This window comes from Zootermopsis nevadensis, unplaced genomic scaffold, assembly GCF_977971745.1.
Source record: "Zootermopsis nevadensis isolate Lab colony 2312 unplaced genomic scaffold, Znev_1.0 Znev_ptg000024l, whole genome shotgun sequence".
Lineage (NCBI taxonomy): Eukaryota > Metazoa > Arthropoda > Insecta > Blattodea > Termopsidae > Zootermopsis > Zootermopsis nevadensis.
The window spans coordinates 6,207,148-6,233,895 of NW_028259156.1; the positions used below are offsets into that span (position 1 = coordinate 6,207,148).

The 26,748-nt window shown below is 36.6% G+C and overlaps 3 protein-coding genes across 7 annotated transcripts in view; 1 reads left to right on the forward strand and 2 right to left on the reverse strand.

The window, feature by feature from the left end:
• The window catches only part of LOC147872737 (uncharacterized), a 32,430-nt gene extending 18,593 nt beyond the window's left edge, over positions 1–13,837 (forward strand). The window contains exons 3-5 of one of the 3 annotated variants that reach the window (XR_015536837.1): positions 5,750–5,983; positions 12,571–12,790; positions 13,545–13,837. Coding sequence is in view for 2 of the 3 variants with exons in the window: in XM_087355145.1 (XP_087211271.1) it covers positions 5,708–5,983; positions 6,395–6,460 (342 nt within the window). In the remaining variant the exon portion in view is untranslated. Of the gene's footprint in view, positions 1–5,304; positions 5,984–6,394; positions 8,911–12,570; positions 12,791–13,544 lie in introns of those variants that run through there. The other 2 variants (XM_087355146.1, XM_087355145.1) reach the window with 2 other exon arrangements.
• On the reverse strand, positions 318–13,837 carry LOC147872739 (uncharacterized). 2 transcript variants are annotated; one of them, XM_087355106.1, is made up of 5 exons: positions 13,712–13,837; positions 4,373–4,527; positions 3,142–3,255; positions 1,699–1,794; positions 318–519 (listed from the first exon to the last, which is right to left on the reverse strand). In XM_087355106.1, exons 2-5 carry the CDS (start codon positions 4,490–4,492, stop codon positions 367–369), a joined length of 483 nt encoding a protein of 160 aa, XP_087211232.1. In that variant the 5' UTR covers positions 4,493–4,527; positions 13,712–13,837; the 3' UTR covers positions 318–366. The 2 variants fall into 2 exon arrangements, with proteins under 2 accessions (XP_087211232.1, XP_087211234.1); XM_087355108.1 differs by lacking the exon at positions 1,699–1,794 and having other exon boundaries at positions 321–519.
• On the reverse strand, positions 13,392–26,663 carry LOC147872740 (protein kinase C-like 3). Of its 2 annotated transcripts, XM_087355088.1 has the most exons (7): positions 25,948–26,663; positions 25,062–25,198; positions 22,853–22,954; positions 21,486–21,563; positions 19,704–19,804; positions 16,340–16,422; positions 13,392–13,837 (listed from the first exon to the last, which is right to left on the reverse strand). In XM_087355088.1, the coding sequence occupies exons 1-6, from the start codon at positions 26,093–26,095 to the stop codon at positions 16,389–16,391; spliced, it is 600 nt and encodes a 199-aa protein (XP_087211214.1). In that variant the 5' UTR covers positions 26,096–26,663; the 3' UTR covers positions 13,392–13,837; positions 16,340–16,388. The 2 variants fall into 2 exon arrangements, with proteins under 2 accessions (XP_087211214.1, XP_087211215.1); XM_087355089.1 differs by lacking the exon at positions 13,392–13,837 and having other exon boundaries at positions 16,409–16,526.
• Between the last annotated feature and the right edge of the window lie 85 nt (positions 26,664–26,748).

Here is a 26,748-nt window from a genome sequence, read left to right on the forward strand (position 1 = left end):
ACACATAAATATGCATAAACTGAGCGGAATTCAAACCCATGAAAGTAGCGTTCATTCCAGCCTAAATCTGACAACTCTTTGGCAAATACTGGCCACGGCTCATTCCCTTCTATTGCCAATGGCCTTTAAGAAACAGACTACAAGGAACTAGCTACTGTCATCAATGCAAATTCAGCTCACAGTGGCCACTTATAAAAACAGCACTGTATCAAACAAAAGATATTTCATTCCATGTTAAATTTACTACCCATGACATGTAGTGACAGAATTCCTAAAATAGTACTTCAAAAACCCCTATGATTCACTTATGACATTTTTGAGTAACATAACACTATGTGTTGTGATTATTGCTAAAAGTATAAAGGGTTATAAAGCATTTATGTGATAGCGTGGACAAAAAGCCAGTAAGGGTTCTATACATACTGATTGCTGATATAGTGATTGCTGTTCTTCAACTACCCGCATCACTGATTCAATGCGACGTGTCATATCATCTATCGGTAGCTCTTGGCTGCGAATCTACAACCAGGAGAAAACAACATTTACACACGTGTCTGATATTTGTTGTAAGATATCAATTAAATTTGGTATTTACAGTACTTACATAGACAAGGACATGTTCACATTGCTCTACGCATTTGATTCTGTTGTAAGTGGATTAAATTCGATGACATTGGTAACTAAAACCTATATGATAATGATATAAAGGCTGTTCTAGCCAGTAAGTGAGAGGTATGCAACATAGAACCCATGGACTGCATGTGGTGAACAGAACAAAATATTTGGCCCATGAGTCTGTCTAGTTTTCTGTAAAACAGGTTCATGTCAAAATAAAACACAGTGCACTTCCCAACTTTAAGTGAAAGCGGTAAATGTCTCTTTCATTGCAACAGAATATGAACCTGAAGTTCATACTTGAGAGAAAATATTCCAAGGCTTTATAACACATTTCTTATGAATATCTGTTCAGAGGCTCTTGAGTTTTTACATGCAGAAAGATAAAGAAGGTAAAACTAATAGGCATAACTCTTAGAGCTACTGATTTTGAACATAACCAGAGGAAACGTATAAAACTTAGTAATAATTTCAGGCTTTCTTTCTTTCTTACTTTTACATCTGACAATTCATTATGAGTTCCTTCGTTTGACGACTCTTTGCAATCACCTTCAATAGTTTTTAAGACTCAAGTGTCAAGAAAAGAAATAACTCATGGCAGAATTAACACACTGAGAGGTATATGGCAATGAGTAAGCTTGGTCACTGTTAAATAAGCACACACATAAATATGCATAAACTGAGTGGAATTCAAACCCATGAAAGTAGCGTTCATTCCTGCCTAAATCTGACAACTCTTTGGCAAATACTGGCCACGGCTCATTCCCTTCTATTGCCAATGGCCTTTAAGAAACAGACTACAAGGAACTAGCTACTGTCATCAATGCAAATTCAGCTCACAGTGGCCACTTATAAAAACAGCACTGTATCTAACAAAAGATATTTCATTCCATGTTAAAATTACTACCCATGACATGTAGTGAGGGAATTCCTAAAATAGTACTTCAAAAACCCCTATGATTCACTTATGACATTTTTGAGTAACATAACACTATGTGTTGTGATTATCGCTAAAAGTATAAAGGGTTATAAAGCATTTATGTGATAGCATGGACAAAAAGGCAGTAAGGGTTCTATACATACTGATTGCTGATATAGTGATTGCTGCTCTTCAACTACCCGCATCACTGATTCAATGTGACGTGTCATATCATCTATCTGTAGCTCTTGGCTGCGAATCTACAACCAGGAGAAAACAACATTTACACACGTGTCTGATATTTGTTGTAAGATATCAATTAAATTTGGTATTTACAGTACTTACATAGACAAGGACATGTTCACATTGCTCTACGCATTTGATTCTGTTGTAAGTGGATTAAATTTGATGACATTGGTAACTAAAACTTATATGATAATGATATAAAGGCTGTTCTAGCCAGTAAGTGAGAGGTATGCAACATAGAGCCCATGGACTGCATGTGGTGAACAGAACAAAATATTTGGCCCATGAGTCTGTCTAGTTTTCTGTAAAACAGGTTCATGTCAAAATAAAACACAGTGCACTTCCCAACTTTAAGTGAAAGAGGTAAATGTCTCTTTCATTGCAACAGAATATGCACCTGAAGTTCATACTTGAGAGAAAATATTCCAAGGCTTTAGAACTCACTTCTTTTTAAAAAAAATCTCCACCTTGCATTGCATCAGATGTTGAGGTTATATCAGAAATGTTCCATGTAGAGTTCATAGAATTGTAAAGCAAATAATGAATAAAATTAAAAAAATTCTGAAACTGTTAACTTCCTCAAAATAATCTCACCTATGTAAATGTAAATGGATATACTATAAATGAATTATTTGAAAGCTTCTGCATTTGTCGCCAACTGTTTTAAAAAAAGATGCATCCCAAACAAATGTTAAGTTGAAAACTTATGTACAAACATATGCAAAGTGAATAACAGTAGCCTCTGACCTCATGAACCGCGAGTACCAGATATCACATTAATGTTCAGCAGTTCAAAACTACATACAGATTTGCATTACAGTCTTGACATGTTTCTCTATTCTTCATTTCCACATGAATGGGAATCCAAGATGTTTCTGTGACCAAGCTTATACGCTCTTATTTTCTCTGAATATTAATATTATTTTAATTGTTACAATTACTTCTATCTACTGTTTTTATAATTATATTAAAATATTTCAAAAGTAAGGATTTTGAAAAGGTCACATAACCAAAGCAACAGTCAATTCCATCATTCCCTAGTACTCAAGAACATCCTTTGTGTCTAATTAAGTGCAGGTGTAAATATCACACATGATTCGGCCCATTAATATTCATTTCAAATTATTTGGAGCCGTAGTACCAGGAGAAAATAACATTTACAGGCTTGTGTGATAATACTCTGTTACCGGTGTAAAAATCTTCAATAAGTCTGATAATTACAGCACTCATAAAAGAGTACGGCAGTTTAAATATTGCTTGCTGTATGCATCTGATTATTTAAAAAGTATTAATTTTGATTAAGTTTGATATTTATTCCACACACCCTGAAAAATGATGATAGCAAAGAGCTCCACACTTACCAACCGCACATGCACTGCATCTTCTTTATGGAGCATCCATCTCAGTGTCTCAAGAAAGTCATTTATGTTCGCGACAGTCACATGGTACATCGCTTTCATCTCTGGTATAATGATCTGCCACCAAGAGAAAATAACATTTACACTTGTGTGTCACAGTAATCTGTTATTTATGGAAAGGTCTTCAATGAATTTGGCAAAACAAAAATATGCAGGCAGAGATTTCAGCACAGAACTTTCTCAATATGAAACAGGGCTGCCAAACACTTTACTGTAACATTTCTTCACAACAGACCTGTAAAGTTGAGTGCTGAGCCAGTACTGTTGGCAACTTGTGAATTTTAACATGTGTCAAAACAGCCTAAATGAAATAGAGGGACAAGACATTCAGATAGTGATAAACAGAAGCAACCAACAAATTGCAATTAGTTGGTTTGTTGATTAGTCCTATATATGTACACAAACATGCATTTATTCTGTTTTGTTTTAGAAATGAATTGGTCAGCAATACTTAAAGCATGTGTGTACACCAGCCCTCAAAAAATACACTTCCTATAAATGCATATCTTATTTTGGATCAGTGGTACCAAAATGAATATTCCTTGTCAAAATATATGTGCAATTCATTTTGATACAAAGATTATCACCTCTGATTGGACTAGTGCTTGTCTAATCTCTAAGAAACTGCTTAAATATCTGGTGCATGGTCATCCCTGACATTGGTGAGATTTTAGGTTCTCACAGCAACAAGTATGAATATGACTGTCTTCTAGGACGTTAATTAACACATCAGCTTTGATCCTTTTCCCTGATGACAGAAGTAGCAAGCACCTCTAAAAATGTCAGTTAGCTGACACTATGAAATTCACTCTTGACACTTCAAGAGCTCCCCAGATTTATCATGATGACCAAGACACATCACTGCATCTTGAGGAGTGAGATTACTAAACTTCACATGTTTAAATTGTCCCTAATTTTTATTTCTGTGTTAACCTACATCCACACATGTGTATTTACAAAGTTCTCACTTTCATTATCATCCAAAGAAAACTGCATAGCCCTTCTTTCTTTCCTTCGTGGCAACTAAATCCTCCGCTTGATTGGGCTAATCTAAAAGTTTACAAACTGTCAAGTAACTCATTATGTAATTTTCTCTACTTGCCACTTACACCATATATACACCCCAGGACTTTATTCTGACATGTTCAGTCAGACAGAGAGACATTGTACCTACCCTTAAAACACATAAAGTCATAAACATCATGAACAGGAACCAGACTACTTTAGTGGGTAGTACAGTGAATAACTCCATAAAAGTTATCATCCCTGCCGGTACTTTGTCTTTGTAGGCCATGATCGAAGGTGCTGGTCCTTGTAACAACAATATAACTGCAACAGAATATTTAGACTATTAGTACGATCATTTAAGTGAACTTCATATTGTGGTCTCCCTTGACAAAACTGACACTCGTCTGCTCAAGAAATCCCTTTCTTTTAATGAATCTCTACTGTCGTTACTATATTAAAAAAACACTGCCATTTTATCATATCCTGAGCAGTTTCACACCCAACCACAGCAATTAATAGAGCTGTGTTTTGTGTAGATCATCTTTAATCTTATACAAATATTATGGGAGCACAAAAGATTCTGAACTTCGTGGTAGCAGACATTCTCAGAATACAATATGTCCCTAATTTATTCATGAATACAATTTTGATTATTTGTTATTGCTTCTAAATATTTGAACTTAGCAAATGTAGTGCTTATTCTTTAGCATATTAATTTTTGTAGCCGGTAATATCAAGGCAGTCTAGCCTAAACGTCTGAATTAGGGCTCCCAAGCATAGTTTCTAATACCTCCAGAAAAAAAAGATGTTAATCACTGCAACCTACGTCTCTAGTTAGTTATAAATTTGTAATATTCAAAGACATTTCTACGTAATGTTAAATCACAAATCAGAATTGGATCTCTTTTAATTCATTCTTAGGAACTAAATTCCGAAAACACTTTTTTAAGTAACACTGGCTTGTTAGTAGACAGTTGCAATTGCGATATTTATCACGGTATTCTCATTATATAATTACATCCTAATAAACGTTTTTACATCCATGTTAAACACAAGCAACTTAAAAGAAATTTAAACATCCAATATATTCCACTTACTAATGTCTATTTCCTCCACTGCTCACCAAAAAGAAAAAATATTGTGACGTGGGTTGGTAATTACGACCTTGGTTGTCAACCCTTGATTTTTGTGGTCTGCTGCCTTTGCTCCGATCCGACTGTAAACTTGGTTCAATTGTAAGAGACCACGATGTCCTCCAGCAATGCTCAATTTAATAAAAACTAAAACTTTTTTTAACAGCACAAAATTATCTACTCTACAACACACTTCTCTTCCATCCGATTCACAGCTCAGCTCTTTTCGCAATGACCCGAAAGCCGATTGTCAACGGCAGTAAACAAACACAACAATGCACGTTATTTGTTTATTCGGCATTGTTGTGTTGCATTATTGTCGTCAACAACAATGATAAGGTTTTATATGAACTCCTGCGTGCATTGTTATGTTACCTAAGAAACTAATTGTTGCGTCATCTGAATTTCAGGGACAAAATCAAATCGGCGAAAATTCACCGCCTTCTAAGACCCAGTCGAGCACAGAAGAAAATACAGACTCACTGAGTTTCTTTTGTGACGCCGGCAGAGGGGCAGAAGACGCAAATGTTCCTCTGCCAGCTTTTGAGCAAGATTTTGGTTCGGCAGAATTTGGCCTCAATTGTCAACAAGGATTTCTGGACGCCACTGAAGAAGTCGACATTCAGCAGTTTATTAACAATGAGGTTAGTGTCAACTCTGCTTTGGATTACAACAATTACGTGGGCCCAACACTGATTCGTGAAAGTATTTGACCTATTTCCAGCCCTCTCTCCGACTCGTAAATTCCGTGCAGTTCAAAATCACACGACACAAAAGTTACAACACCAGGTCAGGTTATGACAGGTAGAAGAAACAGAGGGTCAAACAGAAGTCACCCCAAAAACTGCTGAATCAGTTTGAAGCGTGTAATTTACATAAAAGTCCACGTAACTAGAATAAGTCCAGTGTCTTTCACCTTGAGTTTCGTCACAAATTCCTTCAAAACCTGCATCCGTAGAGATCGCCTAACCCGAGATATTCGCTGCATCAGTTTCCATACTTGTTACCCATAATTCCAGTTCCTGTTCTGATCCAAATGTTTATTTCCTTTCCAGATTCCAGAAATGGACGATATTCAGTTTGCAACTACTGTGGGAGATATCATGACCATTTCAATTTAGAATAATTCAAACTTAATAGTTAAATTGTTTTCAGTTAAATACTTAAATTGTTTTTTTGAAAATTGGTTAAAGTTTTTTGTTAAATAGATGGCTCTAGCAGACAAAAATAAGGACAGAGTAGAAATTGTGCGGAGGCAGTGGGCTGGTCACTCACTACTGACAAATGCACACTTTGAAAAGACCAGGAAGAGATTGGTATCGCAATACACGAGTATGTGTACTGAAACATTTAGCAATAATATTCTGGTGTGGGGGAACATTTTTTATTTCAACATTTTCAAGATAACAAATGGTCGCTGCTACTTACGTTACATGACTGAAACTTCGGACTCTGAATATGAGATCCAAAACAACCCAGAAGGCTCAAAATTGTAATCACTTTTCGCTTATGTACGACATGCTTAATTTGGCCCACAGTTTAACAATGCACCCGTCCGTATTTGTCTTATTACCAGTCATATTTCGTTCTATGTAGGATTTGAGGTTGTGGTGATGCAAGCAATTTTTATTTTTTATTTTATCATACAAGTATGAAAGCCTATCTCAGTGTTCTGCCAACTTCTCACTGGAGTCGGCTTGCGTGTGTATAAATATAAACAATTAGTCCTATTTAATGACCGCAATAAAATAATGATTGTCTGGCTTGCCACTTTGAATCACAAGATCTAAAATCACGACACTAATAAATATTTCACTTACACTTACAGTATCATCATGGCACTACAGACTAATTATTCCGTGCGGACATTAAAGACACAAGTCATTTGAATACGAAAAATCACATTAACACACACCGTCAATGTATAATTTCTGCATAATAGTCACCTCATTTAAAAGACGCATCCAATGTTTGATAGACGCCTGTTTAACGTGTTTTGTCCACGGCACTCCCAGTATCGAAGTACATGTACTCATAGCTCATGTCAACTTTGTTAATGGAAGTATCATTACGCCATGTAGTGCAACTCTCTAGCACATAAACGGAACAGACCTAGTGACACCTACAAACACAATCTGCTTTAAAAATAAACAATTCGGAGTTCTGCAGCGTAAACAGGGATTATTTACTTCAGAAACATTAACCCTTGTAATGGCTGAGTTGTCTTCTTTGATTTACCACTGAATGTTCAAAAATATTTAGGAGACTTTAAGCTATAAATGGTTAGTTAATATATAATTGATTCTGATGTGGCTACAAAACACTTCCACGAGAAAAATGCAAATAAAAATATTAAAAAATTGTGAATATAAGAAATGTATAAGAAAAAGAAAGGTCTTTGCCATTCTTTTATTAAATATAAAAATGGTTGACCCCAACATGAACCGAAGAAGAGGTGAATTGTACCAAAATCACTCACAACTGCAATATTCATAAACACAATTTCAGTGACATAAGTTTACGTGTTTATAAGCGGTGGAAGATCATTTGAAGTTAAGATAGGCTGAACTAAACTAATTAAAGTAAATAAAAGTAAAGCAGGAGATAAAATGGCAGCAAACGTCTGTTCAGATTCAGACGCCGTGAAGCCATGTTTATTAATTTTCTCAACTAGAAAACTGATAAATGCGGACGTAAGATTAATGGCGATCTTACAAACTCAGCTCATGACAAAATACCGACGTGCCTAATTAAGAAACTCCAGTAAGAAGAGGCATTTTTGACAATTAGTAATAATTAATCCGGGCAACAAAGTAAACAACTTTTATGGATACCGTAGATTAATGTCCCTGTTCATAACAGCTCCTCCCACGCACACACAACGTGACCCAGATAAATGCAGTCCACACCCTGGCATTCTACGCCTTTTAAGATACTTTTTAATATTATCCACCCTGGTGGTATTTTACTTTAGGTCTTCCGACTAAAATTCTATACTCATTTCTCCATTTTTCCCTTGTGTACTACATTCTCCGCATGCCTCGTAAAAACCTTGTAAGTACAGCTAACTAACCAACTAACTAACTAACTCCCTGGTAGCAGAACCCGCAGGTTCAACACCAACAATACCAAAGACCGCCACCGGCCACGATCCTGAGCCAGCTCCATCCATTAGCCATCGTCACAACCCAACTTCCGAAGATCCATCTTGATGTTACCCTCCCATCTCCTTCTTGGTCTGTCCGGTGGTCTTTTCCATAAGGATTCCTTACCATATATCTGCATGCACACCTTGCCTACCAACCCCCCATGTGCGCTACATGACCAGTCCATCGGAGCCTGTTTTCAAACGCTTGTAATCTACGTTCTTCCTTCAAGATAAGAGACCATGTTTCACAACCATACAAAATCACTGTTTTATGTATCCTGACCTTCAGTATTTTGGGTAGTGAATACAATCGAGCGTTTTCCGAATGAATTCTACTCCTAATTTCATCATGGACCTCATTTCTATTTGTCATTGTTGTTCCCATTGCATTTATAAAAATTTAAGCTTCAATTAAACAATAATAATTTGTTCAAGAGTTGTCATTACAACATGCTTTGGCGTCAGTGACCGTCTTCAGGTAACGGGTAACTGATAGCATGACGCACTGGTGCAACGTGCTCAATACACAATGTGGATCATTTTTACTTCATTTTCACAATTATCGTTTAGAGTGGCAGTACTGTTAATTAAATAACCAGGAAATAACTTTGCCGCCTGGAGCGGAGTCTCCATAACAATGGCAGCTTTTGGGTTTGTCGACTTTTGGTCAGTGCAGTTGTGCCCTTTCACCTTCTTATCGCTAAAAATGTGCATATTTATCACCGAACAACTAATACGCCGTTGATCATGACCTAGGCCTATTCGTTACGGTCTGGACAATAACATTATAAATCTGATTCAAGTACATTCTCATATGTAAACTACGTAGACATTACGTATAAAATATCAATGTAATCTATAAAGTCTTAGATGCATCTCCTCTGGTGAACCGATTTTAAAAAAAATACGAAAAGAATATGCCATAGAAATTGCGTGACCTTTGATGCAGAACCAGACAGTTAACAAATAAATTTTGGAAAAAGAAAATTACGCCTTTTCATAAGCATAAAATTTTCGAGTTATTCTCTCTCTGTAGAACTAAAAGTGCTTAAGAGCTTACGTGATTAAGGACTTTCCTGCCTAAGTTACATATTTATATAAACCACGAGCACAAAATGTATTTTAAATTTATCAATTGAACGCGAAAATTACAGTTGGACAGTCACAAAAACTCTAAGTTGTTCTAACGCATGCGTAGATCAGGCCTAAATCACGCTACTCACACACTGCAATGTACAAGATATTCTGTGAAAAGTCGATTGGTACTCGGCTCGTCAAAGAATAGCCCACTTCCTTTACTGAACCAGAAGATTCATTATCGTGTTCACAAAAGCCCGCCACCGGGGTCTATCCTGAGCCAGTTCGCTCCATCGAGTCCCATCTCCCTGAAGTCCATCTTAATGTTATCCTCCCACCTACGCCGAGGTCTTCCCAGAGGTCTCCTCCCTTCAGGCCTTATAAGCACCACTCTACCCCCCCCCCCCCCAACAACATCGTGTGAGGAGCTCGTCAAGCACTTTTCTCTATTATCTGTCCCACTTCCGTTTTGAATCCAGACATCTTCCTCAACACTCTGTTGTCAAAGACCCTCAGTCTATGTTCCTCCCTCAAAGTGAAAGACCACGTTTTGCACCCATAAATACTTTGCACTCAATAATAGCAAGCATTCCCCAATTTAATCTGCTGTTGTAGGGAGATAATAAGAGAGAGATTCGTCGATAATTAGGCTTGTAAAATCGAAATAAAAATTCTTCACAGTTCCCCAAAACGCTTTAATAATGTCGATGTATCAAGAGATAAAAAGTTATAAGATTGTTATTCAGAATATATAACCCACTTCTTAAGATCCATTTATTTTATTAAGATTCTGGGCTACGAATCACGTTTTATTCCTTTAAAATGATAATTGCCTAATGGAATATTATTTTACTATCGATGATGCCGTGAACAAACAGAAGTCAATCCAATATTACTTGAAATTGTGTTAAAAAGAAGACAAGCCTAATTCTCTTGCACGAGTTCACAAATGAAGATGAAAACATTAAATGTGATGAACATTAATAATAATAAATATGAATCCTTACCTCAAACTTCGCTCAATTGTAAGAGACCACGATGTCCAACCGCAATAGCCAAGATTTCTTAATAATTCTTATATAAGTAATTGTGATATTCTAAAACGTTTTTAACAGCACAAAATTATCTACTCCACGACGCACTTCTTCTACAAGTGATTCACAGCTCAGCTCTTTCCGCAATAACTAAAGCCAACCAACCAACCAAAAAGCTAACTGAGGGCGGAGGCCTGCGCAAGCGCAAGCATCGTCCCTACCTAGGTGAAACCATTCCTGCGCACAAGGCGCATTGCTGGAAATGGTAAACGGTCTTAATTTAAAAAAAACGGAAATTTCGCTAACGCTAATGGGGTTTCGTCGTGGCGGGAGCCTCGACCATTACAACTGGGATCCGTTGCTGCTGATGGGAGGTCATCCCGTCAGGCAAGTTGTCCAAAGGAATTTGGTTGGTTGGATCTCTGGGGTTTGAACCCAGAGAGGGAGGGGCCGTTTCGGCTGAAGGCCTCTGCGGCATGGGGGGAAGATCAATTCAGCTGATGGCCTCCGTGATCGGGGTGGGGGTGGCGGGCCGTGCCCCTATTAAGTTATACCCTGGCATTCGCCTTACAACTGAGGAAAAGCACGGAAAACCTCAGTCAGGGTAGCCGAGTAGTCTAACCACTCGTTGTGCCGATTTGGCCGTCTTTTGGGGACGGCCTCGGCTGGCCTGCTGAACATCGGTCGTTCTCGGTTGCCCTTGGGCGACCTCTGGCAGCCCTCGTTCGGCACGAGTCCCACTGGACACAACCAAAAAGCTAACTGAGGGCGGAGGCCTGCGCAAGCGCAAGCATCGTCCCTACCTCTCTCCAGGCTGTGCCGGGGGGGGGCTCCACTCCCAACTACCGGCCACTCCAACCACTGTACTCTCACTCCACTCACCACACACTAAAGCCAATCACTCCAACCAAAAAGCTAACTGAGGGCGGAGGCCTGCGCAAGCGCAAGCATCGTCCCATTGTTGATGCCAATATATACTAATGCAACAATGCCGAATAAACAGATGACGCAACAATTAGTTTCTTAGGTAAAGGAATGGAGTGCAATACGGTTCATTCAGGCAATTATACTGCATGTATAAGAAACGAGAAAAGAGCCTTACGGGATGCTCAGGCTAGATTGTTGCAGGTGTGGGTTAGAAATTCCAATGCCTTTTCTTACATTGTTATGCAAGCAGGTGTTCCCGTAAAAGCTGACCATTGTCGGTCAATATCTGCACATTGTTGGTAGTTGACAAAAGACAAAGAGAATTACTCTAAGTTATAATTTAGTTACATTCAGTCATGAATGTAAGAAGTCAATAATTAATATTAAGTACTTTCCCTATAAGAACAGAATACGCGAACATTTAGAAATAATGAGAAGAGGCGTAAGAAAGAATTTCAATTTCACTGCCCTTATTTAAAATAACGTGCGGTTTCAGTATAGTTGATTAATTTTAAAGATGATTTTTGAGGGTCCCGGGCGATGGGCCAGAGAAAAATGTTTCCTTCGTTCGAATCCCGGGAAACATGTTTTCTGTTGCTCGGATAGCAAGCACTAGGGAAGAGTGGCGCTAAGGCAAATTATGTTTTTGTTCCTGGGAAATGATTTGACTGACTAAAGTCACAAGCCCGAAGACTGTCTGAGACCCAGAAGATGAATTTGTAAGAAGCTGTCGTATTTCCTCCTTAGTAAATACTGTGGACTTGAAATTGAGGATTGACATTTCTTTACTCGTTCGCTTGTGGCCCGTGAAGAAGAAACATGGAGCGATTATTCCTTAAGACACATGAGAAAACACAGGAAGGTCAGAACTCTGGGAAAAGTGTCCTGAGTTCGATTTCCGGCAAGGGAGCTTCCTTTAGCACCGAAACCAAGCGAGGTAGAACAAAGACGCCAGGATCCGAGTTTTTGCTTCGAAGAGGAGATTTCGGAAACGAAGGCCTCGGCACTGAGTTCGAGTCCCGACAAGGATGGTTTCTGTTCACAGGAACGCAACCGCGATAAAGGAACGACGCCAAGGCAAAATTCTCACAGAAGATTGTATCAACAGAACACACAGCAAGAAGAAAGATACCAAAATGCAGTAAACATATCTACATAGAAGGAACTGCGCCAACCCAACATCATACGAGCATCCAGCCTTAACACGAAAACACGACAAAGCCACGGACGTTTGGAGATCAGTGGACACTAACAGTAACAAAAATGTAGTATGAATATGGAATTGGAAATATATTTTTCATTTATACTAACTGTTGCATGTAACCTTCTTATCTATTTTAACAGGTGACTGTGGTGTTGTAGTAATTCAGTGTATATAGGGACATATATTATAACCTAATAACACAATTTATGGCAAATAGGGCATTTCAGCGTACATATTAACATTTAAATATTGCACTGCACACGCTGAAGTATATCATGAAAATCAGACTACCACGTTAATGACATTACAGTGTACATTACCAAATAGTTTGTGAGAACAGACACGTTTACTTTAGATTATGCTCTTAAAGTAACGAAAGATAGAATAAAATGGGCAGGGTTGTAATTTATAACAAAATCTTCACACCAAAATACAAGATTCTGTCAAAGCAGATTTATCGTAAGACTTGTAAGTGGAAAAATAAAATGAAAACAAATCTGAAAAAAAAAGTAAAGCAAATTAAATGAATAATGGAAAGAAATTCTTACTCGTAAAAATTTCCAGATAAGCACACACATTCATAAGTGTGTTCGCACATGCACACACGCTTTCAAACAAGATACAAATATGAACAAATGCATTATATTTAATTTGTAACATCCTTGACTGTTTAGTATTTATTTACAATTACTGGGTCACAGATCTTCTACAAGCCTGAAAAAGGTGTCTATGTTATTTTGTATTACAAATTAAGATAATGACTATATATATGTACACTACCCAATTCAGACTGCAATTTGTTATTATTCTTACAGCCCTCGAGCACTACAGGAGCAAATCAGAGTTAGGGTAAAAGGTACAGTAATGTTCTTCTTTATAACTGTTTCACAGATAATAACAACTCATACACTAAAAAAGAAACACTCAGGCACTTGTATAAATGAACAGGGGGAAAAAAAGCTCATCTGAATGGAAGGCTTACCTCAGTTTCATCTTTCTTTATTGAAGTTCCTGATTGTATATGAACCTCATCAGATACCACGCCAACGGAAACTTTTTCACTTCGAACATCAACATCATTTTCCATTTTGATTATACCCATTTTCTGCTGTAAAATTAAAATTAAATTATAAAATTTTGGTAGATATCTCAAAAATCGAGGGAAAGAGTTGTACTCTGAATAATGCATATGAGCAATATTGTAGTAATATGACGATGTTCATGCATGCCTGTCATTACAGCTAAACAAAAAAATATACGTAATTTAAATTCACACAGTGTGTGGAATGTCCAGAATTCAATACAGATTTCAATCATAGTATATGTTGAAGGATATAAAACTATGTAAGGTATGTACACATTTCTGTACTCACCACATGGAAAGGCAGAGTTAAGTCTTGAAAAAATACATTTTACATTCACAGGAAAAAAATTTGAACGAGTTGTTCAGGTTGTATGACCTGGAAAGTGGGTGTTGATTCTAAATTATAGCTGGGTCCTGTGTTTTAAATTCCCTTCCAGCCTGTGTTTATCCTGCTTCCAAGAAAATCATTGCTTTACATATTAGTTTGGGCAGTTTCCCCACTTCCATATGTATATTACTATTGTATTCATTTTTAAGTAAATCAATTTCCTTTGACCGTTGCCTAATGATTACAAAAATTGTATAATTCAATCTTGACCCACACTAAAATCTGTACTGGCAGCTTAACTCATGGGCATACTGCGTAATGTATCATGGCTTAAATTGTTATCCATACCTCCTTATAAATACAAATTAATTGTATCTTCTTAAAGTTATGTGGTCTTATTCTTACAAGTGATCCCCCTTTTGTTTGTACTGTTGCTGATAGTAGCTGAGTGGGAAGAAATGGTAAAATTGGTCGTGTTGGGGGTGTTCAATAGCAACCCCATGTCCATTACACTTCATATAACATACCTTATAATACCTTCTAATAACAGGCTAATCACTTTAAAATTGGTGTGAGAATAATTTCAGAACAAATATTTTATCATAATATGAAGTTCAACTGAAATTAAGTTGAAGACAATGGTAATAAAGAATAGAAAATATACTAGACCAAATAAAAGAGCTGATTTTGAATTTTAAAAATTAAGCACTACACAGAATACTTCAAGCTGCTCCTGCATCATTGCTCTAGATGAAGAATCATTCAAAGATAATCTACTCCAGAATTACAGAATTCAAGAAGTTTCAAAATTTCATATATAATGCCTATTTCTGTTAATACACTCTTTGATTTTATGTGTTATACATAAGTATTAATAATGTATCAGATTGTATTTTTGCATCATATTGTGGTTATACCTGAACATTTGCTCATTTCTGCTTTAACACAACAGTTGTTAACAAATAAAATAATGTGATATATTTGAAATGAAGGGCACCCTTAATGAATTTCACCCAGGTATCCTCCTGATTTACATATCTCAAGAACCAAACAATATTCTGCAAATACTAAAAAGAATAAATAAAAAAATGGAATTTTATGAAACTGAGATTAAATGTAATGCACATACGCATTCCCAATATCCAGTCAAAATTACTTATGTTCTTCCCTTTGGGTGAGAAACCAGGTTTGACACCCACACAAAATATTAAGAAAAGACATTGTTGTTACAAATCCCAATATTTGCTGATATACCGCACTGACACTTTGGTATCATTGAACATGTAAGAGGTTAGAGTATTCTGATCAATTAGGCGGGACATTAAGCAAGCATTAATAAGCAAGCTGCGTACACTAGTGACCAGTGTGTGATTTGTATGAAACAGTTTGTTTTATCGAACTGGAAGTGCTGTATGATGCAGCGCGATTTTAGAGTGAGACTGCAGAGAAGGTCCAAAAAGATCAACAATTTAAATGTGTGTGAAAAAGATTGAACAAACAAGTTCTGGGTTGGCAGAAAGATGTTTGTGAGGATACCAGAAAACACTGCATGTATACAGACAGCACTTATGCGTAGCCAAGGAAAATCTGTAAAATGGCTACCACAAGAGCTTGGTTAAAAGGCTTAAAAATCAACCATTTTAACCATGATAAGAAGACTTAGAAATGTTTGCTTATAAAATTCAGATCCAACAAGCAGTGATGGATGTTGATGAAGTTCGCTAAGTCATCTTTTGTGATTCATCTCATTAATATTTAGAAGAAGAGCAAACACTTATTCAACACATGTTGTTCTCTGAAGCTCAGTTTCACATAAATTGAAATATCAATAAATAGAATATGCATATCAGAGGCGCTGATGATCCCCATGCTTGGCGTCTGAAAGATGCAGTGTAGGACGTTATTTCATTACATGGAAACATTTTCGCAACAAGACAGGGCAAGACTACATATGGCAAATGTTATTTTAGACATATTGAATGAACATTCTCATGATATGGTCAACTCTGACAGATATCCTGGATGATTTGAACTTGGATAAACCTGTCCAAAGTACTCACCACAACTGAATCTCTAATTATTTTCTTCAGGATTCCAGAAGGGCGGAAAAAATTAGTTCTCAGACTGATATCACACCCACTGCGTTATCGGAATATTACATTAAGAATAAATCAGTTAATAATACAACAAATACATACATAAACAAAATCCTAGTATTTCTTCTCCATGGTTTTCCAAGTCACTATGTTATTCTACTTTCTGAAGAAATACAATGTAGTTCCTGTAACAGAAACACAATTTCCTCAGAGGCCGCCTCGGAAAGGATGAGACACATGCGTGACAAGAAGTCATACACTCTATGAGGTTGTAAACCAGGATGGCCAACTAGAAAAAAACAATTCATTACACACGTTATCATTTGAGGACTACAGATGTTTCTTGTGTCATGGAACAAGCCTATATAGGCAATTGAATAAATTCCTGTAAAATTAGAAGGAAAAAATTTATAACAAAATTCGAGAAAAAGAAAGAAAAGTATTTCACTAGTGCCAAAAGCGATGAAAAAATGCTATTGCATTGCTTAAAACATAATAAAAATTATATTTGAAAAATATAATAACAATTTACAATACGGAAATGTCTCTAGAATATGATCTGCTTACACGAGAAAGTGAACAAATTCAATTTATTACGTACAAAATACATTGAATTATTTCTTCAGAATGGAAAGAGATGTTACTGTTCGCAGTAAAGTTACCCAAAAAAGGGGAATCGCAAATAATGATGATCACAATGGACTGAAATATATTGTTCTAGTGAATGGTCGGTGAATTGAATGTGTGAAAAGTTACGAACAAGAAGAACGAAATATACATTAAATTATATACAACATACCCTTCCAGAGTTGTTAGGAATTTTGTCACACTCTTTGAAAACCTGCACGTCGCAAGCAAGGGCAACTCTCGAAGGAGATAACTTGGTTTTTTAGCCTTCTGGGTCATCTTCATTAGCGACGTTATGTTAAACACACTGAATTAATGAGTATAACCTCACTTCGAGACTTGGTGCAGTCAAAATTAACGCGCCTCTCAAACCGATATTTGTCAACCCACTACCTGCACAAAAAGCTTTGGCCCAAATATTAAACTGCTTTTAAAAACACATTTCCCCGTTGAACTTCTTTTAAAAACCTATTTTTACACGCAATGTCCATCGGCAACCAAGTCAGACGCAAACTACATCTGAATAGTACATCATTTTTTTCGCTACATGAACGGGTTACGTGCTTGAACATTTATTTGTTGCTGTTGTATTTTGGTAATCGACAGTAACGGCCTCTTCATAGTGGGAACAAATGTGCACGGCTTGTAATTAGGAATGGTAAAAATCAAATAACTGGTGAATAATTCACAAATTATAAACTATTTTAGTGTCGAAAAAAACTGTTTTTTTTAATTAACAAGGGAATCTTGAGAAAGTATTAATATAATTTTTCGAATTAAGCATTGTCAAGAAATAACACAGTAAGTTAGCAAGTTATAAAATGTATTTATTATAGATTAATGAGACGGACTGCATGGGCCATTTATTACAGCCATAAATATTAGTATTTAATACATTTTTAGTTACTTTAGTTTTTAATTTAATAAGTATATACCGAAATAACTGGAATGAAGAAGGTTTTAGTTAGAAGATTCATGAAATCCCCAACAACGAGTTTCTCAAGTTTTGGTAACTTTTTTTTTTAATTTCTTCAGTAGCGTCTAATCTTAGAATGATTATAAACCTATTCACCGTGTTAGTAACTACGAATACGTTTGAGAAAACATGGACTCTAGGTACACTTCTTCAGGTAAGAAAGAGTAACGATTTTGGCATGTTTCCTCTGCTATAATTTTCTGATTTTAAATTTGTAAATACTAACTTTGCTGTCTTATAAATAGCAATTATTGAAAAGGTTTAATATCTAGGCTCATCTTTTGGACATTTTGGGTTGTTCCACAAATTTGAGCAAATGCCTTCAGTACAAAAGTTGATCAGAATTAGTCCATTGGTTCTCAACTCTGGAAATGATAGCAGAAGTGAAATTTGTGGGCCATTTATCTCTACATCTTCTGCTATTAACATTCTTGCATCAATGAATGTCTACTTGGCAATTTATGTTCTACATATTGCATGAGAAACAATTATGATCCTGTAAAATATCCATTATATTTGACTATTTTTTACAAAAAATGTAATGTGCAGAAAACTTTTAAAAATCCCTAATATCAAATTTAATGAAAATCCATTCATTTGTTCCAAGTTCTTTGTGAAAAGTCATGAGAAAGCATTTTTACAACTTTAGTGGTTGGTTGAAAAGTCAAGACATGCTTGATCTGAAAATGCATGTCAATGTTTCTCTTTATAATTTATTTACATTAATTATTTTTCATGTCTCTCCTTACTAATATCTTTGTGAGCACATACATAAATTATCTTTTTACTTCAATATTCAAAATGGCCACCTTCCACCTTGATGCAACTTTACAACATGGAATTACCACTGTGTCTTGGAATCTGCACCATTCTGTGTGCTTATTACCATTTATTTTCTCAAAATCAGTGACCGTAATAAAACAATGTTTATCTGACTTGCCACTATGAAACACCAAGATCTAAAATCACAACACTAATAAATATTTCACTTACACTTACAGTATCATCATGTTACTACAGACTAATTATTCTGTGCTGACATTAAAGACACAAGTTATTTGAATACGCAAAATCAAATTAACACCCACCATCACTGCATAATTCCTACATTATAGTCATCTCATTTAAAAGACGCATCCAATGTTAGATAGATTTCTGTTTAAAGTGTTTTATTCACGGCACTCCCAGTAACGAAGTACACATACTCATAGCTGAGTAGATAACACACACAAAGCACGTTAACTTTGTTAATTGAAGTATCATTACGCAACTCTCTAACACATAAATGGAACAGACATAGTGACACTTACAAACACAATCTGCTTTAAAAATAAACAATTCAAAGTTCTGCAGTGTAAACAGCGATTATTTACTTCAGAAACATTAACCCTTGTAATGGCTGAGTTGTCTTCTTTGATTTACCACTGAATGTTCAAATATTATTTAGGCGACTTTAAGCTATAAAAGGTGAATATCTTATTGATGCTGACGTGGCTACAAAACACTTGTACGAGAAAAATGCAAATAAAAATATTAGAAAATTTTGAATATGAGAAAAAGAAAGATCTTTAGCATTCTTTTAAATATAAAAATGGTTGACCTCAACATGAACTGAAGAAGAGGTGAATTGTACCAAAATCACTCACAAACTGCAATTTTCATAAACACAATTGCAGGGACATAAGTTTACGTGTTTATAAACAGTGGAAGACCACTTGAAGTTAAGATATGCTGAACGAAGCTAATTAAAACAGATAGTCATCTGTTGACCGTTAAGTAATTTCAACAGAAATGTGTTCAAAGGAAAATGATGTTCACAGCAAACACATACATCAGAACTCTTTCCAAATGCAAAATACTTACCAACAAAGTGCTGCATCATTTTTATGTTCATCATATTCAAAGGGTCTGTGCCCAATCATCATTACAAATGCAGTGACTCCAACACCCCACCAGTCCACTTCCTGCAACAATTAAAATTACTGGTATTAGCTGCAATCAGACATTTCTATTTCACCACACTCTTATACATTTTCCACAAGGTTCTCCACAAATAGATAACTTGTGGTTAGTGTGAACTGGTTCTTAGTTTCTTGCCTCTAGGTTAACATGGAACATTCCTAAGTTTGACGATGCTTTTTCTGCTTTTATCTATTTCAATAGCTTTCTGTCTGATTCTTAGTCAGCCAGAGATTGTGTTGAATTTTCTTATGGTTTTCTTTGAGTGCTCAGTCAGAACCTTGAAAAACACTTTACCAAACACCATTTACAAATGACATCATACAGTTACGCTATTATTTATTTACCATAAATGATATCAGAAGGCAAGTCAGGAAAATTATCAAATGCCATTAAAGCCCATTCAGTGTTTATCAAAATGCTACACAGGTGGACAGAGAAACACGGCAAAGCGAATTGGAGCATTTCTCTATTTTTCTGTGGTGAAAGCACCTACAAATGTTCTATGATTGTTTCATGTCTTCCGAACTGCCGTGTCTCCGTCAATACTATTTACTGCAACAAGTTTTGCAAATATTTATGTTTATTTCAGTTCAAGGACTGCTTATACACAGAGTGTACACATGAAATGTACGCCATTTCATAACTTGTGAACCGTGATGCAAAGGAATTTGAACTAAATTAATTTTAGAAGGTTATACGATCAGATTTATAACTCGTGCTGCTTTAGTTTCCATATCTTTCCACAAGATGCACTACACTCACAGTTGTTAAAATGGCATCTTAAGCAGAGGAATGCCTCACACCTGTTTTGAAGAACAATGTCCTATTGAAATGCTGTTGCAACAAGACAGAATGCCTCCACATTTTCACAAGGAACTGATAGACTCTTAAATCGCAAATTTTAAGAGAATTTTATTGGCAAGGGTAGGCCTATGGCTTGACCACGTTGTGTGCATGACATTCCTCCCCTTACAGCATTCTTTTGGGGGTACATGAGGATGCTATCCATGTGCTAACAGTGGCTTAACTTTGCCAGAATTTGATAGGAAAATTGGCTACAGTCACCCTCGACTTTCTTATAGTGTGGACTGAAACAATGTAATTATGTTATCTGCCAAGCCACTCACAACACCCTCATTGAATGTCTGATATGTAGGTCATGAGAACTTGATCACAAAAACTACTCAAATTCATTCAGTTCTAATTCCCGTACCTTTTAGTTAGTGAGTATGGAGCTGTGTGGTAAAGGATAAGAAGTATTTCCATGCCCTTGAAGCTTCAAGTTTGTTGATAGCTACTTGATTTTTCTTTCTGTTTTTGGGTGTAATGCACCACAAGGAGACACTTAAAGCTACTTTCATGCTGAGTCACATAAGAAAAAAGTCTAAACAACACTTATTTTGAATTTCAGTGACTGGCTAGTACTTGGCTTTCAAATTCCTTTATATGACAAATATGCATGTCATCATGCCAGACGCCAGGCAGCTGACTGCACCAGTTGAATGCTTCGACCCCCTGTCATATATACTGACTAGTTTATGCACGTGTCGTTACAAACTGCTTGTGGCTCCAAACCCTCAGATTATTATTATTATTATTAGTTTGCATTAATCACGCATTAGGTTGAGTCACATAAAACCAAGAGCTCATTATTATAATATTGTTAATGGACAAGAAACTTACATAGCTGAAGCCTTCACCGATAAATATCTCTGGCGCCACATACTGACTTGTGACGTCCTGTGAATATGCACAATCACCCTGAAGATGGAAACAACAATTTGAGTAAATGTGACAGGAATTTGGGGCATAAAACAACTAGAAAGTGTCTGGTAACAGAAAAGAAAATTGATCATGTCAAAAAGTGTTGACCACCAGTGGGCAAAGTCCTGAGCGACTTCCATCCAGCTCCTGCATTCAGAATACATTTCTCTAACATCCCTCTTAATGCTACGATTCTTTTCCTTAATGATTTCTGACGCTGCCATTTTCCAAGAGATTTTCCCACTGACGCTCTGGAGCATTTCTTCTCTCCCCACACATCGTAAGTAAGATCCTTAACTGTGACCATACTCAGTAGGCTGTATGTACCACAAATTTTATCTTCATATAATATTTAATCTAAGGTGGCCAGGGTCCAACAATTGAAGAAGAAGAAGATAATATTTAAACTAGGCCCTTGGATTATCTGTGTCAATATCCACTATTATACTTCATGTTTATCTCCTCAAATTCACAGGCCTTGTGACATCTTTTAGTTACACACACTGTGAAAATTGTGGTCAAATTTCAGTCACTTGAAGCCTGTCAAGTCTTTACAGGTCTCATACTTTGACACCCCTCAAATAAAGGGCACTCACTGCCTGATGGACAGCGGACCACATTGCGCTTACATTTACAGCCTACGTGTCCTTGTACGCAAACTGAATAAATGATAAGGTGGATACAATATTTTCCTCTTCAGAGCTGACAAACTTTGTATAGACCATAATCTGCGACAGCAATGTGGCCCTGAAGATCTACCAACATATTGTCAGGTTTTAGGTCTCGGCATATGACTCTTAACTGAAAGAAACAAATTACCTCTACTGAGGGGATAAAATATGGTATATCTTGCAGTCTTACTGCAGTAATGAGATGCAGTTTCAGTATTTTCCTTTTCTGCTATATACCACCCAAACTAAGCTGTCACTGTTACTGATTAAATTGAATACCACGAACCCTAACCAATCAGATCTGTAGCTGTGATTATGAGTGAGGATCTACCATGTTGCTTATTTCCAGAAGGCTGGTATGAAGGTGTGTCAGATGTTAGGAAAAACTTCAGCTTTACCACCACCCCCCGCACAATATAATCTACTTTCAATTTTAATATTGTACACTAGTGTGAGTATCGATTCTTTATATGATAAGACACAAGAATACAATGATTGGTATGTAGTGAATAAATTACATATTGAATGAAACCAAAAAATTCTACCTTCAGGCTTTAAACTGCCTTGTTATAATATATTTTATTGCACAGAACTGCAGTTGGGCTGTTTGCCTACCATATGCAGATACTCCATAGCGTCGATGATTTCTGCCAGGTACAATATCGTTTCATCATCTGGAAATGCTCCTCCCGACTCCAACAGTTGGGACATAATGCTCTGGAACAACAGTAACGTAACTTAGTCCTCTGTTGAATATTCAGTTAGAAAACAGTGTTCCTGCCAAATAACGCTCTCCACAAGACAAGTTGCAAAAAGGCTCTAACATAAAATTCTGTCAAGACTTCGGCAATGTTGCTTGTGAAACACTAGAAATGATGCATTAGGTTTGCGGAGAAGATTCCCCACATTGCGTTACCATGTTTAAATGGCATTCGAGATCCAAAAGACGGAAGAAAATGTTTAGGGAAAATGACTGTAGTGAAAGTCATTTAACTGCCCAAGAAAAAGAGAACCAGGTGGACAATTCATGTGTCAGAAGAGCTGCATGACTGTTGACAAAAGTGCAGGATCTTCAAACACATGGAAATTGCCATGGAGTTTTAAGATATTTTTGAACACGCATCGAGTTAATCAGCATGAGACGCCTTGAACGCAAAGTGAGTGGATGACAATCTGCAGTGATCTCACATTGACATCTGGTAACACCTTTCGCTCCCTCGGACCATCACTGTCATGGATGAGACTTTTCATCTCTTTCACTAACAGACAAAGCATGATCCACTGACCAGTAGTTCACCTCATTCACTGTGATAAAAACGTTACAGTGAGAGGTCAAAACAGAAAGTGATATCAGAAGTCTGAGTTTTGTGGTCCTGTGCACTACAAATTCATTCCAGATGTAAGTCTGAACAAGGAGAGATCAAACAAAAGTTGCACCAGCTGCAGGAGGGGACCAATGACTGGTGACATAAATCTGTTGCACGAGAACCCCTCTCAATTCTTCTGCAAAAATCGCTAGCTGAACACAATACTATCGTGTTATCACATCAATCTTAATCGCATGATCTCTCACCATCTGATGACTTTCCTCAAGAGAGAAAAACATTTGGGAGGATATCATTTCAACAGCAGGCAATAAGTTATTGCTGAAACTCAAGATGCTCTGTGTGACATCCAGCAATTCCAGAACTGCTTCCAGCAACTGTACCAATGGTGGCAAGAGCTTGTTCCAACTCACGGAGAGTTGTAAGGCTTGAGGTTCTCACAGCAGTGAGTATGAAGATATCCGTCTTCTGGGTTATTGCGCTGTGTAGTCTGGACGATGTTAACCAACGTTTCAGAGGTCATACTGCCTCCGTCATCAGGGCGATGATGACGGAGGCAGTATGACCTCTGAAACGTTGGTTAACATCGACGAGACTACACAGCGCAATAACCCAGAAGACGGATATCTTCTCACGGAGAGTTGTCTGAGAGCAGCTGTGTCTTGGTCAAGACCATCAATTTTTTACTGCATTACAAAGTATTCTTCTGCAAATTTTTAACGTCTAGCAAAACGCTGTAATTCCTTTATAGTTTCCTGTCTACCTTCTTGTAAACTGGTTTGGTAATTCCTTTACAGGTGTCCTCTGATGGTCTGTTTTGTATTAAAATTTTGCTCCTGACCCAATATAACCAATGGGTCCTGACTCTTGTTACCGTGTTAATCACGTTGACAGATATTTTGTCATATCGTAATGCCATATTATTTCTCTTTTGTGTTATTGCTGTTTACAGATGTAACCTTTTCTGACATACTACAATTTTCTGTACTGTCCTCAACAATGCTTTGTAAGTTTAATAATTCCTCAAAGTATTCCATCCACATCTAAAGATACGCATCTTTCTGTCAAGGCAAACTTTTTTTGTTTAATGGACATTTTCATTCAGATTTTTATTCATATTATTCGTCATTACTGCATAAATTCTTTGTTTCTTTTGTAAGCTTTCCTTAAATTCATCACATATTTTTTCCCACATTCCGTATTTCTCAAACTTAATCACACATTCAACTGCTTTTAGACAACATTACTGTGCATAAAAACACACCACATCACCCTGAACAAAAACCCAATAATTATCACTTTTTGGTAAGTGTTTAAAAAGAAAAACATATTTAATTTAGTACCAGATGCACCATTTCTCTGAAATCTTTGTCATTAAAATTCATGTGTTTGTCAGAATTATCAAGGAGCATGTCTCACCACGACCATGAGGTACTGAAATAAAAATGGAGCATATAACATGACATGCAGCTAGGATGGGGGTCACAAGAAATGCTTACAGAATTGTGGTAAAGAAATGAGATGACCAACAAATGCTGCATCTCAGAGGCTGATGGAACTAGCCCAAAGCCATGTCCAATGGCAGCCTTTGTAATCTGCAGTACCGAGTCCTTCACTTCTGGTACCAGAGTGTCAGCTGACCATGCAATGGAATAAAACACTATTAAATCATAAATCCCAGAGGTAAAGACTGTCCAGCTGCCCTCATGTACAGGGTTTAAACCCCTCTTCCAGAAGGACACATATAAGGTTAATCACCACACGACAAAGTATGGGGGATGGAGGTACAGCTTTATGCTCTTACCACTTGGGGAAGAGCATAAGATACTGATTGATTCTATAGTAAGGTAAATTAACCCCAGGGTCAGCCTGAATGTGATGACAAACAGAAAATTCCCTTCAAACCTTGCATACCGCATAGAGCATTGGAATATAAAAAATAAACATACAAACAAAACTGTTTAAATTATAAAGGACACTAATGCTAAACGTGTATCCACCTCAAGAGGTCATCATCAGTGGCAAAAAAGGGGAATTAATTCAAATAATATGATCAAAAGAATACGGGTCTAAACAGAACAGAACTCCAGTGCAGCAAAGAAAATACATTTAAAATTATGCAACTTGATCAAAACATCTCTGATGTATGAGTTTTCCTTTGCCACATACAAAAAGACTGGAAAGGTGCAGACCCCACTGAGTTTCTGAGTTCATTCTCTGCACCTTAGCTTCCTGAATGTCCAAGCAATGGTTTGATATCTTTTTATTTTGTTTTCATATTTTATTCTACTAAATGTTCATATTCATACTATGACATCTTCCACATCCATGGCTTGAACTGTGAGGGATCTATAGAATGTAAATACATTCTAATGATATACTCACTATGTTCAGACAGCATTCCAGTGAAGTCAATTAACAATTTAGTCTTGTAGTCATTACTCTGATAACAACCTTTTAAAGCTGTGTGTGCCACCATCTTTAATGTTCGGTAATTCTGAATTTTACCACAGAATATATTTATAGGTTTCATATTATTCTCAAATTACACACCAATTATTTCCATAAACAGCATCAACAACAGATCTTTCGTTATGGATTGTTTTCTTAGCAGTAGCAACTGAATTTTTAATTATTAATTAGATTAACTTCAAACCCAAAGGTTAATTATTGAGTTCAGTGCAAATAGTGAATTCAACCAAATACAGTTGCAACTGTCAGTTATACTCAGCTGCAATCATTATGCCTGTGCACCATCTCCTATAATGCAATGTAGCTCAAGAGTTGGTGGTCTTGTCTCATGCAGAGATGATCATATGATCAAAACCAACTCAGGTCAAATGCTTTCATCATCACATGCAACTGTAAGTATGTCATACACACACTATGTGAAATTCGTCAAACATAACCTCAAAGTTTTATATTCACACCATGTCTGTAACTGTTGACTTACAAAGTATTTCATGTGATTTTTAGGTACATTTAAAATCCATCTCTGTACAGAATTTCACATGTCAAGCTATAAAGGCTCATTAGTTATCACAGTCAAACTTAAATCTGAAGACAATATTTATAAAACTGTCATGTTGTTGCTTCACATTCCACAGAAAAATTACCTGAACAAAACAATGATGATGTTCTTCTGGGTTGAGATCCCAGGTGGACCTAAAGGTGTCTATCTACGAG

Coding starts and splice junctions, on each gene's coding strand:
- LOC147872739 (XM_087355106.1), bottom strand. CDS start 4,492: ATGGCCTACAAAGACAAAGTACCGGCAGGGATGATAACTTTTATGGAG. Junction 3,256..4,372: donor TGACTTTATGTGTTTTAAGG/GTAGGTACAATG, acceptor TCTTGGTGGCAG/ATCATTATACCAGAGATGAA. Junction 520..1,698: donor AATCACTATATCAGCAATCA/GTATGTATAGAA, acceptor TCCTGGTTGTAG/ATTCGCAGCCAAGAGCTACC.
- LOC147872740 (XM_087355088.1), bottom strand. CDS start 26,095: ATGAAACCTATAAATATATTCTGTGGTAAAATTCAGAATTACCGAACA. Junction 21,564..22,852: donor CTATGGAGTATCTGCATATG/GTAGGCAAACAG, acceptor TTCCATCTTCAG/GGTGATTGTGCATATTCACA. Junction 16,423..19,703: donor AATGATGCAGCACTTTGTTG/GTAAGTATTTTG, acceptor TTTCTGTTACAG/GAACTACATTGTATTTCTTC.